The sequence below is a fragment of the Sciurus vulgaris genome (assembly GCF_902686455.1).
Source record: "Sciurus vulgaris genome assembly, chromosome: X".
NCBI lineage: Eukaryota > Metazoa > Chordata > Mammalia > Rodentia > Sciuridae > Sciurus > Sciurus vulgaris.
In genome coordinates, this window is record NC_136471.1 from 992,933 (window position 1) to 1,008,155 (window position 15,223).

At 41.8% G+C, this 15,223-nt stretch overlaps 1 protein-coding gene across 2 annotated transcripts; it reads right to left on the minus strand.

The window, feature by feature from the left end:
- Nucleotides 1-364: 364 nt before the first annotated feature.
- On the minus strand, nucleotides 365-12,071 carry DKC1 (dyskerin pseudouridine synthase 1). 2 transcript variants are annotated; one of them, XM_079123863.1, is made up of 15 exons: nucleotides 11,942-12,071; nucleotides 11,220-11,287; nucleotides 10,672-10,758; nucleotides 9,165-9,256; nucleotides 8,746-8,930; nucleotides 8,102-8,166; nucleotides 7,524-7,650; nucleotides 7,162-7,292; nucleotides 6,601-6,744; nucleotides 4,635-4,755; nucleotides 3,686-3,804; nucleotides 3,024-3,127; nucleotides 2,495-2,603; nucleotides 1,654-1,791; nucleotides 365-1,205 (listed from the first exon to the last, which is right to left on the minus strand). In XM_079123863.1, the coding sequence occupies exons 1-15, from the start codon at nucleotides 11,955-11,957 to the stop codon at nucleotides 1,137-1,139; spliced, it is 1,575 nt and encodes a 524-aa protein (XP_078979989.1). In that variant the 5' UTR covers nucleotides 11,958-12,071; the 3' UTR covers nucleotides 365-1,136. The 2 variants fall into 2 exon arrangements, with proteins under 2 accessions (XP_078979989.1, XP_078979990.1); XM_079123864.1 differs by having other exon boundaries at nucleotides 11,220-11,284; nucleotides 11,942-12,055.
- Nucleotides 12,072-15,223: the final 3,152 nt, after the last annotated feature.

A 15,223-nucleotide genomic window follows, 5' to 3' on the forward strand; every position in this document is an offset into this window, starting at 1 on the left:
TCACTAGCACCAGAACTGACAGCACTAGCAGGTTCCAGCCAGCTAGCTGGGAGTCTAGATGTGTCTGCAGATACAGCACCCCCAGGACACCGTTCCACCCCAGGGTTACTAGGCAACATATCTACCTTTCTGCAGTTTTGAACAAACATTGGATTTATGACCCCTCCTCAAGAGTATTTTATCCCATGTGGTGGATCTCAAGGTGAATGTTCTAAAACACAGAATCAGAAATGCAAAACTAACAGAACAAAGGAAAAGCAAATTTCATACAGGACTTTAAAGTCCCAGATTTTTAATCAAAATATTTTATATTTTTTTGTTCTGCCAGTTTGAGAGCACTAACAATTAGAAAATCCAACAGGAATACTTTAAAAACATCGTGAGTCAACTTTAATAAGTAAAAATTACAACACTTTTCTCCCAGCAATGAGCAAGTCTTCCTCAAATGCAAATGAGGGTTAAAACATGGGGGTACAGGAAAAGTTTCTGCCACAAACACAAGTAGCCAGATGGATCTGGGTAAATGGTGCTGTACACACAAGCACTGGAGAAGTACACAAAGGACTGACAGCTAGGCCAGAAACAAGATGGACACTACCGAGCCTGTGAGGCCCATACCCAACACCAGAATAGACCACTGTCCTCAAAGGAGTTAGACAAGATTTCCCCAGTGAATAATTTTCAGTTCCTCTTCTTTCATTTATCAAGGGTTCTACACTGTTTCATTGAGCAGACTTAATTTTTACAAACTTTAAGCAGAGAAGGTAAAAAAAAAAAAAAAAAAAAAACAGAACAAAGTAGGAGAGAACTATGATGTTAAAAATGGCCACTAGTAAACAGCTCCAGACAGTTACTGGGCAGTTCCGGGTTTGAAGATGAGGCTTCCCAACTCAAGCAAGCACAGAAGTCGGTGGCATACAATCTGCCTTTTATCACCCATATCCTTAAAACAGGACAAGATGGGATGACCAAAACAGGTAATATCACTGAGGTTTCAAGTAGCAGCTAAAATGTGCCAGAACTCTCCACCCTGTCCAGGACCTTTGTTCTACTCCCTCAACAACAAAAGGAACTGTTTTCTTAATAAGGCTTTCCTTTCTCCTGCCAGGTGGACACAAGGCTTAAAGTAGCCTTCACTACTCAGACATCACTTCCACCAGTTTTGCTTTCTTCTTCTTCTTCTTCTTCTTCGTAGTGTCACTGTCCTAGAGAAAAGAGAAAGCAAGCTTACAGCATCTGTTATTAAAACAATTATGACTCCTCACAAGGGAAATCTGATAAATTCCACACAGGTATGTAAGCTTTTCCAGGACCTGCAAGGACATTCTGGGAGAAATTTTGCATGTGACGTGAAGTCTGTGACATCCTAGTAGTCTACTTTTGTAAGCTGGAACATTCAGACGATTAAGGCATACATCATTCCCACCCACGGTCAACAGAATATGAACTGAGCCCATTAACATGCTAGGTCCCATGAGGGTGGACCGGGCACTCCGGAACACAGGGAAGCACTAAAGGTACTATAAAGAGATCAAGGTAGCATCCCACCCTTAGGCTATAGCTTTTTTAAGAGTAATGAAGCCAGCATCCCCTAATTCTTTCCCTAGACAAGGACTAAGCTAGCCCAAGGAATCCAACCATGTTTACACGTACCCCATCTCCAGGCTCGCCCCCACTCTCTAATGCAGCTTTGGCCTTCTTTTCCTTTTTATTCTTCTTCTTTTCCTTCTTGATCAACTGGGGAGCTGCTGGAGGGGTCTCATCACTTTCACTCTCACTCTCTCGCTTCCGCTGAGATGAAAATGTTTGGTTCAAAGTTAGATCTTGAGCAGTTACAAGATGAGAAAAGTTCAGTACAGCAAAAAGTCTTAAGAACCCAACTAGGAGCTAGGGGCATAACTCAGTGGTAGAGCACTTGCCTAGCACATGTGAGGCTTGCCTAGCACTGGGTTCAATGTTCAGCACCACATAAAAATAAATAAAGGCATTATGTCCCTCTACAATTAAAAGAACTCAACTAGATACAACAGTAAGTTGAAACTGTGGGGCACAACAGGAATACCACAGTAGCAACATGGGGCTTAGGGACTAGAAGGCCCTGAGAAGCTGTTTCTCTCACAGTTGGACCACAGGACCTAAGAGTGCTCCCCAAGTTCGCACAGAAAGTAGGCAAAGTCAGAATTCACATCTGAAAATTGAGAAGTTCTGCCCAGCGTATAAGTCACTCAGTATCACCCAAGTTGCCACCCCATACTTTACTTTGACCCTTTAAACACAAGGTGCTGGCTAGTCTGATTCTCCTCCCAGCAGACACACAGGAACATAATCACAGGGAGCCTGCAGAGCTCAAACTAGAACCTCAAGGCAACTATGAGATATTATCTGTGTGTGCAGTGCAGCTAGGATGAGGGTGAGAAGCTGTACTGAGCCTAACACCAGTGCTTAGAATTATCTCCTGAAGCACAGTGCAAACAGACCACAGTGTGCCACTCACCTTTGGGACTTTTACTGCTTCAGAAACTACCTGCGGGGCTTTTACCACTTCAGGAACTACAGGTGTGGTTTTTAATACTTCAGCAACCACCTCTCTCTTGCCAGAATCACTGAAAGAGAAGCAGCAGTAATAAGTCAAAGTGCATGAGCAGCATTGCACAGCAGTTCTGCTATATTCTGGGTTATTCAGCAATTCTGGGCAAGTCACCACCAACATACTAACTCTGCACAGAACTCACCTGTTACTGTTAGAGACTTACTCCCTCCAGAGTCAAAAGGCCAGATTAGGAAGATAACTGTCTCCTGTATAGGCCTGAGCTCTTACCTGGCCCAGGCAGCCAGGGTCTCACAGAAACTAGCAAGAATTGAACTGCGACACTGGGTCCTATGGTTGGGCACTTGGCATATTTGCTCAAAATAAAACCCTAACCCTCCACCAGGACTCTGCAACCTCTTGTCCTCATCTGTCATCAATGTCCAAATGGCAAGTTTCCTGTCTCTACCCAGTCCCTGAAACATCTTACCCTCACCTGTAGTCAACGTACTCCTGCTTCCAGGTAGCAGGAGTGCTATCTGTGGGCTTGCCATGCTTGTCCAGAAGGCCTTGCTTGATCATTAGCTTCTTCTGACTGGCCTGGGAGAAGGTTGGGGTTTCAACATTAGAATGGTATATCAATGCCAAAAGTAGACATTGTGACTGCACACTGTACCCTTAAACATATCCTGTCGACACAGAATGGCATAACATTTCTCTTGTGTATTCTCAGCAGAGCCTCCCCCTCCTCTGCAGAACTATCCTGAACTGTTCTCTCCCCACCCCTCCTCGCCTTATTAATACCTAACTTGCCCTTCCCACTGGCCTAAGAGAAAATTCCTTGTCCAAATGCCCTGACCCAGATAAACTCCTCATTGTGGATTCCCCAGGTGCTGTGGACCTCTCTGCACTTCTAACAGTCATTAATCTGGCTAAAATTCAGCATCCTACTACGTATTAATTCAAGTAATGTCCAACTGTTTTGCCATGAGACTGCAAATCTCTGAGGTCTAAGATGCAGCCTATCTCTATTCACTGCCAACAATCCAACACAATGTAAGGCTATGGCAGTAAGGACACACCAAGAACTGCAAGAGTGGGTACTCACAGTAACAAAGCAAAATAACCCTGCAAGGCTTACAACCCAGTCCTACTTACCTTTGGGCCTAAACCCCACTTCCGAGGGTAGGTATCTCTCTCCATGATCACTCTCTTGATCTTGGCTACTATACCATGGTCACAGGTAGAGATCACTGCTGTGGTCATTAATGCAATAGCTGTAGGTATTGGAAGGAAAGGAATGATTTGAAGGGGAAGGGCTTGATAACAGATGAATCCCAAATCTACTGTTTCATGCCTTTAAAAACCCCACTTACAGCTCTGAGACCTACTACCTTAACTGGGGTTTCCTTTTGCTCAGAATGTGGAGAAAATCCTCCATTATAGGAAGGAAGCTTCTGAAATGATGCTAAACTTCTCAATTTAAAAACACCTAACCAAAGCAAGTGGATACACAACAGCAGGCTTGTGGCTTAGGACATGTATAGGCTTGGTATACATGTCCCCCAAGGGCCACAGAACACTCAAAGTTTCAAGGATTCATTTTCTTCTCTCTGTGGGATTGGAGACTTCTATGGCTGCCACACCTGATCACAGAGATGAGCAAGTTGACATGCTTTGCTTTACTTCATGTATAAATTAAGACTCTTGAATGACTAGTCTGATTTATTAAGAAGGGCACAGAATATTTAAAGTTGTAAGGGACAATCCAATAGTAGCTAAACTTTAAAACAATTTACTACTTAAGCTACCTGCAAGCAGACAAGAAGCAAACTGAAGGCTCTTTATTTTGATTACTATAGACAACCAACCAGTGATTTCCTGTATTCTCTCAGAGAGCCAGGAATCTACTCATGTGAAAGGGGAAACCCTACTTATCTCCTCCTCACCTGCACTGACTGACCTCTCCCGCAGACCTCAGGAGACACCATGAATGGATCAACTTGAGGAGTTGGGACATGGGGACTGACTCTCAGCAAGCATAGCTATGATGGTGCAGAACAGAGCCCATATCTCCACAACTGATGATGGCGACATCCCCCCTTACCCATGCAGATTGCTTCCCCCTTGGTAGTGATGACCACAATCTCCTGGTTGACCTCAATGCCATCTTCATATCGGAGAACACCTGGAAGCATGATCTTGGCCCCATAGCAGATGGCATTCACCTGAAGGGATGGTATCACATGTGAGGCCCCCACCCACTGTCTTCCTACCCACTACACTACACTAGAACAGGAGAGGTGGCCTGAGAGTGGGAAAGGTGGCTAAAAGCACTGATAGTTCAAGAGGACATCAAGGGTCACAGAATAGTAGCAGCCCACTGCATGCTAGGCACTGCTCTAAGAACTTTACACATCTCATTACTCCCACAAATCTCTAGCTGTTAAAGAACACTTCCCTCTTTCTTCACTAAGTTACATAATCTGATTTTTAGGTTTTACTTTTTCCCTGGGACATACAGGTGCTGTCATTATAAACAAACCTGCCATAGCTTTCCTGAACTGTCCTTTACTAACCTTTAGCAGGTTTTGGCATAGAACTTATAAGTCAGTGGTTACCTCCCCTAGGAGTTTGACTGCACCCAATACATCCATGTATCTCACGACATCTTGTCTTCACTTGACTAGATCTCTTGACCATATTCCACCCTCTCCTTAAATTCACCCAGAAGTCTGATCCCAGAACATCACATTTACATTGTTCACTCTTCATGTGATTTTTTTCAATTCTTAATAGTGCGTTTTATTACGCCTCTTTAATCCTTTAACCTTTTATTACACACTACAACATATAAAAATGCACCCAATATCAATGGTTTTAATAACTGAATGCAAATAATTATCAACCTCAAATCATTATGTGGAAATATCCCTCAGGTTTGCAAAATTTTTATGGCTACACAGTATTTAAGAAAACTTGATTATGCACCAAGTCACAAAACAATCTAAATTTATTAAAAGCTACATTCTCTAATTGTAATACAATTAGAAACAAAAAGGCTATTTAAAAAATTCTAGACTACTTGGAAAGTAACTCACCCTTAAATCACCTTAGTGTTAAAAAAAGGGTTGAACTAAACTGCATTTTACCTGCATCAAGAGAACTACTCTTTCTTATTGTATGGTACTAGATTGAGATTGGACCCCAGAGCACTTAAACACAGAGCCACTTCCCCAGTACCCACTCCCCCATTTTTGGCATGTGCCACTGCGTGCAGCTGAGGACTTTTCTTAATTATAGTATGTTATAGCAATTATATAGTAAATCTACCAAGAAATGGGCTTAATAAGGTCAGTGGGTTTTAGATTTTATTGCCTCAAACTATAATTTAAACAGAGCAAACGTTTTTTTATTAAAATTCCCACAAGATAAAAACGGTTGTTATAGCTCTGAAACTGTATAGTCTCAAAGTTTCCCCATCAAAACAACTTTTTCTAACAATAATTTAAATAAGTCAAGGTTTCCTAAGCACATGCAGAAGTAACAAGTTATAGGGTGCCAAATTTTTTTTGTATTGAGTCTATTACCTTAACCAAGTTACTTAGAACTGTTAAAAAGTCAATGTTTAATTTGCTCTATTTTGAAATGGAAGTAGACTTAGCATTAAACCTTCATAACAATATATCTGGTTTTGACTTAATAAGAACTTAGTCATAAACGGGCTGGGGCTGTAGCTCAGTGACAGAGCACTTGCCCAGCATGCATGAGGCACTGGGTTCTATCCTCAGCACCACATAAAAATAAATAAAAGGCGTTCTATCCATCTACAACTACAAAAAAAGGATACAAAAAAGAATTTAGTTATAAACGTTTCCATTAACAATGGAGACTCTAGTACCTAATCTATGCCAATGGTGTGGGGGGACCAGACCCCAAGGAAAATGATAAATGCAAGTTCATAGTGCTAATGTTTCAGTTTTAAAAAACAGAATGAAGATTTCAGGACATGGACCATGTTTCATCTTTGGAGTACATCCTATCCAAACATGGGTTCTTAATCCAGAACTTACTGCACTATCTTTCATAACTAGTCGTTTATGAGATGTCAACAGCTTTTCCAAAGGGTAAACAACTCGCCGCAGGTAACTCTCATCCTTGTGGTTATCGTATAGCCACTGAGCATCAAGCACATCATGCATCGTCACCATATGGTCCTGAAAAGCAGCCACGGATGAAAGTAATTCAGCGTCTTCATATCTCAAATACCCCACCAAGAACCCAAACTTCTTAAAATTGAATGTAACTTGTCTGCTAATCCAAGGTCATTAGGAATCTTTGGTCTTTTTAGAATTGCCCCTCTTCTGGATATTTTAAGTGTTGCTATATTAAATCTACACAGGCATTTTTGTAGGCCAGGAAGTAGATTAACAGATTAATACTTTCTATCTGAGCATCTTCCCCAGCCAATTTTAATGTTCCAAAGTTTAATTAACTGAACAGGGAAGCTGCCCTGAACTGAACTCAACACTTTGGAAATTGTCTTTCCCAGGATATGAAGCATGCAAAGTTCCATCAAGGGCTAGAAGATATTAAGAATCAGTTCTGAAACCACTAGCCCCATAATGGCATACCTTTTCACTCATGACTCCAGAACGAACCCTCCGAAGTTCCTGCATCTGACCACCAACTCCCAACAACAAGCCAAGGTGTACACACAGTGTCCGAATGTAGGTGCCGGCCTCACAACTCACCCAAAATATTCCTAAGACACATATACAAAAGAGTAGCACTCATTTTCCAGAGCAAACAGTTATGTGGTTATGAACCTGAGTTATTCACCTGAGCCATCAGGACTAGAGTGACAGATGCAGGACAAGAACATACAACATGGGAAGGGCACCGACTTTTAAAAACAGAATGGAATTCTCAAAAACGCATTCCTACTCACTTATGGTCTGTGGCAACTCAGTTCCTCACAGGCCTAATGACTCACCTAATCTTCTTTCAGGATCATATTCAATCATTTTACTTTCATAGATAGTCCTCACTCGCAGCTGCCTCTTTACTGCCGCAATAAGTGGGGGTCGCTGGAATAGGGCACCCGTCAGAGTTTCTAGGGCCTAAGAATAAGCACAAACCAAAGCACTTTTATCACAGATTCTTACATAAGATTAAAGGGCATATTTGGGGAATATATGACATAATCAAAACAGTTTTATTTTCAATTATTAAAGATCTAAAATGCCCCCTTTTAAACATCTTTTTCAAAATTTTTTAGTTGTAGATGGAGACACTACCTTCATTTTTTATGTGGTGCTGAGAATTGAACGCAGTGCCTCACACATACCAGGTAAGCACTCTACCACTGAGTCACAACCACAGACCTAAAATGGCTTAGTTCTAATCAGAATCTCCTCCTCAGAAAAGAGAATATGTCCCCACCACCTGTAGTCCCCCACTGAAAAGGGCACAAGAGAGGCTAAGCTATGAAAGCTGACCTGTCTCTAGATGGTTAGGGGCTCAGAATCCCAAGCAGCCAAAGGTGTGCCCTTCCTACAGTTGAAGACTTACCCTAGAAAGCTGAGTCCCCCCTTCAATAGCATTGTGCAGCCGGACAATTCCCACATACTCTTTGCCTGAAAAATGACAAAAGAGTAGTCAGGTGTGGCCACTGAGTTTACTATACTTCTAACATGCTCAATCACTGCCATTTTGCATAGCAGAAAAAGCAGATTAATTTTACATCATGTTTCTGTAAAACTTTTATTAGAAGATTTCATGGTGCTGATGGGGAAAAGAAATGAAGTTACTTTCTCTCATGTGGAGGTCAGTGTGCCAACAAGGACAGCTGGAATACCCAGTACAGAACCCACCTGGAAAACACCTTGCAAGGTAAGAATTTTCTCAGGTGAAAATGAGGGACATGGCACTTTAAGCAGCAGGAGAGGAGCCTGGAAAGACAAGCCCAGAGCTGCCCCAGTGCTAGAAATGAATTAGCTGACTCAAACTGCACATGCCCCATACCTGGAACTCCAAAAGGAGACCCACCTGCATCTGATAGAGGATGAAAGGCACATAAAAACCAAAACAATATCCTTGCTTCAGGAATTCTTCTAATTAAGAAATTTCCAAGAGCCAAAATGTACAAGGGAAGCAAATGCAGAGTGCCTTCCAATCTCTTAAGTAGCCAGCCCTTTGCTCCCTCTTTCACATACCTGCACTCTGCTGTGATTTCACCAAGCGAGTTGCACGTTCTATGCACACGATTAAACAGCCAGTCACCTTCGGATCCAGGGTGCCACTGTGTCCTGTCTTCTCCACCCGAAGTATTCGTCGGATCCAGGCTACCACCTCATGGGAAGAGGGGTTAGAGGGCTTGTCAAGATTAATGAAACCTGTCCTAGAACGGGAAAAAAAATAATGTACTACCTGCTCTTGGGCTCTCCAACCAACCAACCAACCAAACAATAATTTTTTGAAGAATTAAAAAGAAAAAAATCTATCACAGATAAGGGTCACATATTCAGGGCGAAGCAATTCTAAGATGCCCCTACTTCTTTGAATATGAATCATGTGAAAGCATTATTTTCAAAAGAACCTAAGTTTGAAAAATCCTCGATCCCTACATACTTACCTGATATAGTCCCCGATCTCCCTCTTCAGAGGATTTGAACCACAAGGAAGAGGTGTATAGTGTGTTGTCCTTACATTTAGCTTATCGAAATTCTAGACAGAAACAATACAAAATAAATTTACCACCGACACATCTAAAACAAGAATTAGCACCACCATCAACCATGATATAGCAACCCTTTGAGTTCATAAATCTAGACTTTTGCTCCTACATTTCCATTATTTGCTGTGACAGACTGTTAAACCTCCTTAAACACTGGGAAAATTCCCAATATTAATAAGAACAAGACAAATTTGAGCACTTATTTGTAGATTCAAGTCACTGCTCTAGAAAGAGACTCACTGGGTACTACAGAATATATGCTGGGCTTAGATGTGCAGAATCTGAATAAAACATGCAATAGCTTTGATTTTTCTTAGCAACAAAAGAGCCGAACTGAAGATGACTGTCACTGTTTCTGAACATGGTCAGCTTGTTCATCTTTCATCACCAGTTTAGTTTTATCATGGTACTTAAAACCACAGCAATGTTTTAAATATCTCCCTCCCACCCCTGGACTTTGTGACCTTGCCTGCCCTGTTTACTAGCACATTTCCAGGCCAACAACAGAAGAGAGATATTGCCTTAATGACAACGATTATCTGTTCAAGCAAAAACTCAACTTGATTAAATGATATAAATACCATTCTTTCATCATCCTATACACAATGATTTATTAAAACTCTCTCAAGGGGTACCTTAGTCACTATTTCTCTAAGACTCATCGCTATTACCCATTTTAATTGCTCATGAAAATTATGAAAAGTGATTTCATACTAAGTATTAGTAAGTATCCAATTTAAACTCCAAAGAAATAGCCAATGCTATATGCCAGAAACTATGTCTTCATAGGTTTCATAGAACACCTCTCTAACCCTCAGCACATCTTCCTAAGTGAAGATACGAGCAAACTGCCTCAGAGACTGGTCCAAGACCACACACGATCTGATGTAAATGGGTCTGGCCTAAAAGCCCAGCATTAAAGCAGTACAAGTTTGGCCCAGAACACTGAGTAAGTTAAGAAACTGACCTGTTTACCAATTTTGACAGTTTAACATTATGGTGACATTTATACTGTACAACAATACGTGGTGCACTGGAAGTTTTAAAATAACATGGTCCTTTATCTCTGATAGCTGGAATATTACTGTTTTAGACTACATCATGTAGTAATTTTTAAAGTGAAACATACGAGCAGTAAATAATTCTTTTTTGGTACCAGAGACTGAACTCAGGGGCACTCCACCACTGAGCCATATCCCCAGCCCTATTTTGTATTTTACTTAGAGACAGGATCTCAAGGATTTGCTTAGTGCCTTGATTTTGCTGAGGCTGGCTTTGATCCTCCTTCCTCAGCCTCCTAAACTGCTGGGATTACAGGTGTGCACCACTGTGCCAGGCTAGCAGTAAATATTCTTAATGAACTGTTTAACAAAGTGAGGCAAAACCTGAAGCACATAGTACATACCTTCAGTAACAAGGGCCACTGGGATGTGTCCAACTGAGCCACTTTGGATTCTGGTTTGATAAGAAATTCTTCAGCATGTTGTATTTCCTTCAATAGGACAGATAAATTACCTATTAGAGCTTTCCACCTAATTTTGAATAATTCCACTACTACCAGAGAGGTGTATGCCTTTTAAACAGCAAATAAGGCACACTGTGTGTCTTTTCACCATCACCTCCACAGGGAAGAAATGAACTAGAAGTTCATTAGGTGAGGTGAACTGCCATTAAGACAGGTGCAACCACATTAAAAATAAAAGGAAATGATAGGTCTGCTGGTGGGACAAGAAAGAAATTCAGGGAGAATAGTTGGTGTTGCCAGCACCACTCAGTAAATTATGTATAATTACAAACTTAGGTTGTCTGCATTTGTTATTTCAGTGTTTTGGCTCTACACAATGACCACCCAATGCCAGCCCATTCCTTGAGAATATCTAGTACTTCTTTCCTTTAGGTTATTAAGTAATCTTTCTTTTTAGTCAAAGCAAGGTAAAACACATTCCTACTCACAGCTACATCTTCTTCTTGTAAAGACTTCCGGTCCTTTTTCTTCTTATGTTTCTTTGGTAAAATAACTACTAAAACACGAGATTTGGGGTTTTTCCCGGAAAACAAATTAAACAATTGAAAGTCAAGACAGGTAGAAAAAGGATTTTAAGTCTAGCATCAGCGCAGAAAACTTAAATGTTTAAGGCCAAACACATGGGTCGACTGCCTGGTAAGGACTGCAAGCTGTTGCACGTGCTGGCTTCCCTTCCAGCTCACCACGTGGCTGTGGCAGGGCTCAAACACCCAACAGAAGCGCTCACCCACAGGCCAGAAAGTTCCGCAGGCGGCCACTCAACTGTTCATGTGGGGTGGTGTTCTCTAGTACTTTTTGAACTCAGTTATCCCCGTTCCGGGACCACCTGGCCTTTCCCCCACCTCTTCTTAGTACCCTTGCTCCCCTCATCCCATGACACTAATGGCGACCCGGATCCTAGGTGAACTCTCATAGGTGGGAGGCCCGAACCCAGTGGAGTAAAGTTGCCGCGAGAGCTTCTGCTCTGGACACTCCTCCGTGGAGTCAGGGCCAAGAGACAAGGTCGGCCTAAGGCCCAGCAGATACGCAGCAGACCCACCGGCGGGAACAGGCAGCAAGCGCGGGCCCTGATGCTACCTCCCAACCCGGGGCTCCTCAAGACCTCAAAGGGCCACCCAGGTCTCACCACCCAGGCGCCCGCAGGCCTTACCTTCTTCATCCGCCATGTTGCACCGCACCGCGTGCGTGCCGGGCAGAACACCCCAGAGGCAACTACCGCAGACTCCCGCCGCTAGGGTCCGTCAGGCCGCGCCGCCAGGACCCGCCCACCCGCGCACCGCCCTGTGCGTGCCGCGCCGCAGGGCGGGAAGGGGAGGGACCATACTGCGGGTGGGGCCTGGGACGCGCGCGAGCCATCTGCTCAATTTCATTGGCTGCCTCAGCCCATTACAGGGCGCAACTGCGCATGCGCCTCGGGACTTACTCAGCCTCTGGTGGTTCCGGCTGGAAGCGCAAGCGCCGTCCGCCTCCGCGGCCGGGAGCGTGTGGGCGTGGTCCCACCAGTCACTTGCTAGTGGTCTCAACTTAGACTTCCCACACTAAGACACCCCGCTTACTGTTCTGTAAATAGAAACTCTTGGTCTTCTCACGCCTACCCGTTCAATTTGGTGTCAGAACAGTTACGTTGAAAAAATAAAATGTTGAGGTACACAAAGGATGAAAGCCCTTTGCTGCGTGGAATTTACATCCAGTTAGGGCGACGCTGACCAATACGAATAGAGTGCGAGCCACGTGTGGACTTGCACATTTTCCAGCAGCCACATGAGAGAAAAGTAAAAGATGAAAAATTTTAAAGTAATTAATTCTATTTTGCCCTGCATAGCTGAGATATTATCATTTCAATATGTAAGCAATACACAATGTTATGGATATTTTACATGTTTTTGTACTGAATCTTCCCAGTGTGTGTTTTACACCACACTGTACACCTCATTCCGAACTCCACAGCTCCACGTCAACTGCCTGGTGGCCAAAGGTTGAAGAAGCACCTTCTTCTACTCTTCTCTCTTTGGTAGACCCAACTGAGAAGGAGTTATTGATTCTTAGTTATCTAATTCTTTATTGCAATTGTAATTGGGATTTTCCGCCATTATGTTTTCTCATGAGTTGCTGCAGATGAAATGACTATTGCTTTTTTACTGCTCCTTTTTTGCAATAAAAAGATTGGATTATTTTTCGGTTTTATTTTACTATGACTTAAATAGATTCATGGTTTTTCCTCTATCTGGAATTTATTTTGGGTCAAGGTAATAACCAAAAATCTGAATTGACTTTTTATAGATAACCACATTTTTTCCATATTGACTCATCCATAAGTAGTTAATTACTTCTCCCTTACTTCACAAATACTGCAGTGATACATATTGGGCTGAGTGAATGTAATACATTCATGTTTCCCCAACAGGCTTTATCTATCTCACATTCCTATATGAACTCTGTTAGCAAAGCCAGTAGGCTTGACTTTCAAAAGACATGCAGAATCTGGTGGCTTTTCTCCACCCTCACTGCTGTCACCATCATTATGACCCTTCTAGATTTTTGCAGTGGACTCCTGCAGATGCATTACTTTCAGCAATTGAAGTCTTTTCTCATTATAGCAGCTTGAAAGAGCCATTAAACTAAGTTAGGTCCTGTCCCTTCTCTGCTCAAAATATTTTAAGACTCCCCATTGTAGTGGGTTGAAGAGTAGTCCCCCAAAAGCTATGTTCACAGCCTAACCTCCTAACCTGTGAATGCAACATTAGTTGCAAAAGGGTCAGTACATAAATAATGAAGTTAAGGATCTTGAATTCATCTTGGATTACCTGAGTGGGCCCTAAAACCAATGGCAAGCTCCTTATAAGAGAAGGGAAAAGACAGAAGAGGAAAATTTCAAGTGAAGATGAAGGCAGAGATTGGCATACTTTCAGATTTCTAGCCTCTATCACTGTGAAAGAGTAAATTTCTGTGAGTTTTAAGCCACTGGTTGGGAGATAATTTGTTATAATAGTCCTATGAAACTAATACACCATCTCACTAAAGAACAAAAGCCGAAGTTCTCACAGTGGCCATGAGAATTTGCCCCCAGTTCTTTTTGTGAGTTCACGTCCTTGCAATTGTGTCCTTTATTCCTTTTATGTTGCCATGATGCCTCTTGGCTGTTCCTGAGTGTTACAGGGGCATTCTTCCATCTCAGGGCTTTTGCACCTGCTTTTCCCTCATTGTCTGCTTCACTACTAGAATGTTAGTTTTATCAAAGCAGGAAATTTTTGTCTATTTTGTTCACTGCTATATACCCAACTCCTATAGGATACAAACCGGAACCAAATTGGATTTTCCCCAAGGATGTTCATAGCAGAGATATTCACAATAGCTAAAGGGTGGAAACAACTCAAATGGTCATTAGCGGTTGAACATGTGAACAAAAATGGTCTATTCATACAATGGAATATTATTTACCCATAAGGAAGGAATTAAATACAATACTAAAAGATGTTACAACATAGATGAACCTTGAAAGCACTATGCTGAGTGAAAGGATCCAAAGATAAAGGCCCATATATTATATGATCCCACTTACACAAACTGGTCAGTAGAGGCGAATCTAGACAGAGACAGATTAGCGGTTGCCTAGCGCTAGGAGATTTAGGGTAACATTGGGAATGCCTGCTAATGAGTCATTAGCAGAAACAGGGTTTCCTTTTAAAGTGGCAAAATGTTCTAAAATTACATTGTGGTAAAGGTTACACAAAAGTTGAAGAATTGTGGAATAAGATGGCCACTCATCACTGCTCTGAATAGTTGAAATGACAAGCAATCAAATTCCGTAATTTTTTTGTTCAACCTATGGAAAACATTTCTATAACCATGCTCAAGGAATCACTTTTATAGTACAAGACAAAGATTTTTAAAATTTTTATAGTTTCATCTAATACCATTCCAAATTACAAAACTTAGTGAATTTGCAGCCTTGTCAGTTCTCTAAGTAAAAGTTGGTGCAATGATTAAAAAATATGGAAAACTGAGATTTGAAATAGGAATAAACAGGAGAACAGGGAGGACTGGGAGTAGGAAGAATCCCTAACTTCTACCGACACTGCATTATTTGAGCAAACAACTTCCATATTCTTTGTCTGTACATTACTCCCTCTCCTGAGGGAAAGAGCCAGGGAGAAAAAGCTCATTCCTCTAAGGCACTACTCTCCCACTCCAGCGAATCTAGACCTCGAACTACAGTTAGCCTGTATATTGCCTCAAGGGAACAATGTACAAAATTAAATGCAGCATAAGAAAGCTCGCACATTAAAACAACAGAAGTTTGCAAATATGTATCAGACAATATTTATATGATTGAAATTTGAAGGTTCTTGACAATGCGTTTGAGAACATAATTTGAAATAAGAATTAAATATTAGTATATATATTGTTTCATGTGAAGATCATGTCTAGATCG

Coding starts and splice junctions, on each gene's coding strand:
- DKC1 (XM_079123863.1), bottom strand. Junction 7,293..7,523: donor TGATCCTGAAAGAAGATTAG/GTGAGTCATTAG, acceptor TATGTGTCTTAG/GAATATTTTGGGTGAGTTGT. Junction 2,604..3,023: donor CAGGAGTACGTTGACTACAG/GTGAGGGTAAGA, acceptor CTTCTCTTTCAG/TGATTCTGGCAAGAGAGAGG.